Source organism: Wasmannia auropunctata, unplaced genomic scaffold (assembly GCF_000956235.1).
Source record: "Wasmannia auropunctata unplaced genomic scaffold, wasmannia.A_1.0 LD276319.1, whole genome shotgun sequence".
In the NCBI taxonomy this organism is placed as follows: Eukaryota; Metazoa; Arthropoda; class Insecta; order Hymenoptera; family Formicidae; genus Wasmannia; species Wasmannia auropunctata.
In genome coordinates, this window is record NW_012086571.1 from 1 (window position 1) to 3448 (window position 3448).

General features: G+C 26.5%; 1 protein-coding gene across 1 annotated transcript; it reads right to left on the bottom strand.

Moving 5' to 3' along the window:
* Positions 1 to 820: 820 nt before the first annotated feature.
* LOC105461859 (V-type proton ATPase subunit F 1) lies at positions 821 to 2832 on the bottom strand. The gene is made up of 5 exons (XM_011708365.1): positions 2644 to 2832; positions 2321 to 2402; positions 1977 to 2059; positions 1704 to 1826; positions 821 to 1595 (listed from the first exon to the last, which is right to left on the bottom strand). The coding sequence occupies exons 1-5, from the start codon at positions 2695 to 2697 to the stop codon at positions 1566 to 1568; spliced, it is 372 nt and encodes a 123-aa protein (XP_011706667.1). The 5' UTR covers positions 2698 to 2832; the 3' UTR covers positions 821 to 1565.
* Positions 2833 to 3448: the final 616 nt, after the last annotated feature.

The following is a 3448-nucleotide window of genomic DNA, read 5'->3' on the forward strand; positions in this document are numbered from 1 at the left end:
AAAGGCTGCAACATATATATATATATATATATATATATATATATATCAAAATTGAATAAAAATATCGAGAATCTAGAAAAAAAGAAAAATATAGTTTTTCTAAAAATTAAAAGATAATGAATAAACAGAGAAACTTAAAAATATTTACATCTCAAAATTATATAAAAATCAGAAAGAGTGAGAAGTGAAAGAATATTACGATTTATATTATGATCTGTATTGTGAATAAGATCTGTAAATTGCATTTTTATGATTTTCAATATTGCCAAAGAAGTGTCTTTTGTTTTTTATGTGCTACAGTATTATTAATACTATTCTTTATTAAGTATATTGATCAATTTTTGATGCTATTATATATCAAATATTTATAAAATACTGATGTGAAAAAGTTTCCTATGTATTGCAAAAATTGTATTTTGATAACGTTAGTATATTGCAATAAAAATATATTACAATATATATACACATATAAGTATATACATATTATATATATATATATATATATATATATATATATAATATGTGCATATTATAGTAGGTATATAAAAGTTTGTAATTAAAAAATTACTGCATTGTAAAATATTTCTCTTTCTTAAAAGTTTCAGTTCATTTCTGACTTCCTAACATCTGTATAGCCAGAGTAATATTGTTATCTTCCATTTTATTTTATTATGATTCTAATCATTGTTAAAGATATAATAAAATAGAACTTTAATTTGCTTTCGAAGTTGCTATGGTAAATAAATATTTATTCATTAAATTTTATTATAATATCAATGTAATATTTTTCAGTATTATTCAATATAATAAAATTTCAAAATAGGATGATCAACAATAATTTATTTTACAATTTTAAGATTTGCATCAAGTCATTATGTGTGTCCTTATAACTACCAAATGTAAATTTTTTTATATGTTATCTTTATTAATATAATGCACATACAGGATGTCTCAAAATTTCTATGTGAAATATAAGACATGATTCTTTGTGTGTGTGTGTGTGTGTGTGCGCGTGTGTGAATGTGTGTGTGTGTCTTTTCTTCTTTAGCAAAATTGCCTTCGATAAGTAGTTTTTATAAGAGAGCAGATTAAAAATTAACGAATGAGCTCTTGTCTGATCCTCAAGGCTGTTGCATGCTTCTTACTTGCTTACATATGACCGAGTACTTGACATTTTTCTGTATTATTTTGCTTAAAATATGGTAAAAATATTAACGCAACATTGTTTTTATTACATAATTTATAAATACAATTTTGCTAAAGAAAAAAAGTTATTTCTTTTAGTATAAATCACGTCTTTTTCTCTAAATGCAGGAATTTTGGGACTGTATATGTATTATGTATTGAGTATGAGTGTATATATACACACATTATATTCACAAAAACATACATTTAAAAATCATAAAACTAGCTACTTCATCTATTAGTTTTCATTCATGAAAGTGTGTTAACAATTTTATATTATTTTTACTGAATAACAGAATAATTACATGGAATGCGATAAACGAAATAATTCTATTTTTATTGTACACATTTGGTGTAGTTTAGTTGATATCACATTTATATTAATGAATATCTTCTGGATTAAACATTCCCTGTAAACAAATGTAATGAATAAGATTTTCTGAGAGAAGAGAATAACTTAATTAAATTGTATAACAATATGCTGTCGTGTCAATGAATCGCAAACAAAAATATGTTACCTTAGCACGTCTCAAGATGGAATCTTTGCTGGCGTCATATGGATGATCCTTGCTTGGAATTTCCAATACAGCAGGTATCGGCTGAGTATGACTATCAATTACATGACGAATCATTTCAGCTACCTATGACAGAGTATTGAGAATTAGATTAAAAAATGCAAAATAGAGCATTATTTCTACAAAATTATTTTTGTTACTGTAAATATAGTTAAAATACTTAATGTTAAAATTTCAGAAAAATGTAAATAACCAATAAAACAATTTGCTACTTACATTCTGGTTAATAAGAATGATGTCGATGTCGTCACGCTTGATAAATCGTTTAAAAGTATCCTCTATTTCACTCACTGGTGTGTCTACAAGAATTGGTATTTTATATTAATTTATAATATAAAACGTTATACATTATACATTATACATTGTCGTAATGCAATATGCAGAATATTTTAAGTAATGATTATATATTACAGTTCATTAAGTTGGTTGTACAAAAAGGAAAACAACAATAAAGAATAATAGATGTTAACTAGTTAGTTTATTGCTTTTTTTCATAAATAACGATAAAGAAAAATTGATTGCATGCAAAAGCCATTGTAATATGCAACTAATATACATACTTTTGTCGACAACCATAAAGTTAGGTTGACGATGCTTATTAATTTCTCCAACTCCACCCAGCAAAAAACCCACACAAGTGTCCTGAAACAACATTTAATAAATTTCGTGTTGACAAGCACCGATAGTGGTCAACGCTTTTTAATTTAACAAAAGAAAAAAAGAAATCATTTCGATTAAGGTTCGATTGTATGGTGAAATTACATGAAAGAGCGAATTTAATGAAATATTTATAATTTTATTGGTCAACATCAGTAAATTCACTGTTGTAATTTTCACCAAAATGTGTGATACCAATCAAATTGTCATTTACATTTACACTCACCTCGTCACCAATTACTGCTAAAAGTTTACCCTTTCCTGCAGAATGAAGTGCCATTATGTTTGCTTGGAAGCAAATTAAATTTCGTAAGGAAAAATCTCGCGTGAAACGAAGATCTATCTTTTATCGTCAGTTAGTCGGTAACACGTCAGCTGATGTCAGCTGACGAACCCGTATGTATTGTTGAATACACTAAGGAGTAAAAATAAGCTTGTATGGATGTACTTCGGTGTAAAATAGGTGCAGACGAGCGCGATCGCTATTGGTTAAAGCCGTAATCACACTAGCGATTGAGGTTGAGATTGGATTGAAATTTGATTAATCAGAAGAAAAATAAATAAAATCAAGTTTAGTAAATTTTGCTTTGATTGATCAAATCCCAATCCAATCTCTCAATCTTAACCAGTGAGACATACACATACCACAGTATAACCAGTAGGTCCACTTCGTGTCGGCGCCTTTGATTTCCTTTTCCGGATCACGTGAGCATCCACCATGTTAAATCCACGATCGAATTGAGAAAAGTGCCTCACAAGTAATAAAACAGATAAGTAATAATATGAATTCGATACAATAAATCAATAAATTCAATGTGTGAATCAAATAAAATGTTTTATTAGTAACAATTATTCGTAGGAGTGATCACTAAGGAAAATTTCTGATGTATTTGCTTATAAATTGTCTGCACGTATGTATATACATATATTACTTTATATATATTACATATTACTTTATACATATTACTTTAATAAAGATATATTTAATTTTATATTTTATATTAAATTTTTATTTATTAATTTTATATTTT

Excerpts from the sequence above, each read along its gene's own strand:
- LOC105461859 (XM_011708365.1), bottom strand. The coding sequence starts at position 2,697 with ATGGCACTTCATTCTGCAGGAAAGGGTAAACTTTTAGCAGTAATTGGT. Across the intron at positions 2,060-2,320 it reads CTTTATGGTTGTCGACAAAA|ACACACCAGTGAGTGAAATA; the intron begins GTATGTATATTA and ends CAATTCTTGTAG. Across the intron at positions 1,827-1,976 it reads TCATTCTTATTAACCAGAAT|GTAGCTGAAATGATTCGTCA; the intron begins GTAAGTAGCAAA and ends ACTCTGTCATAG.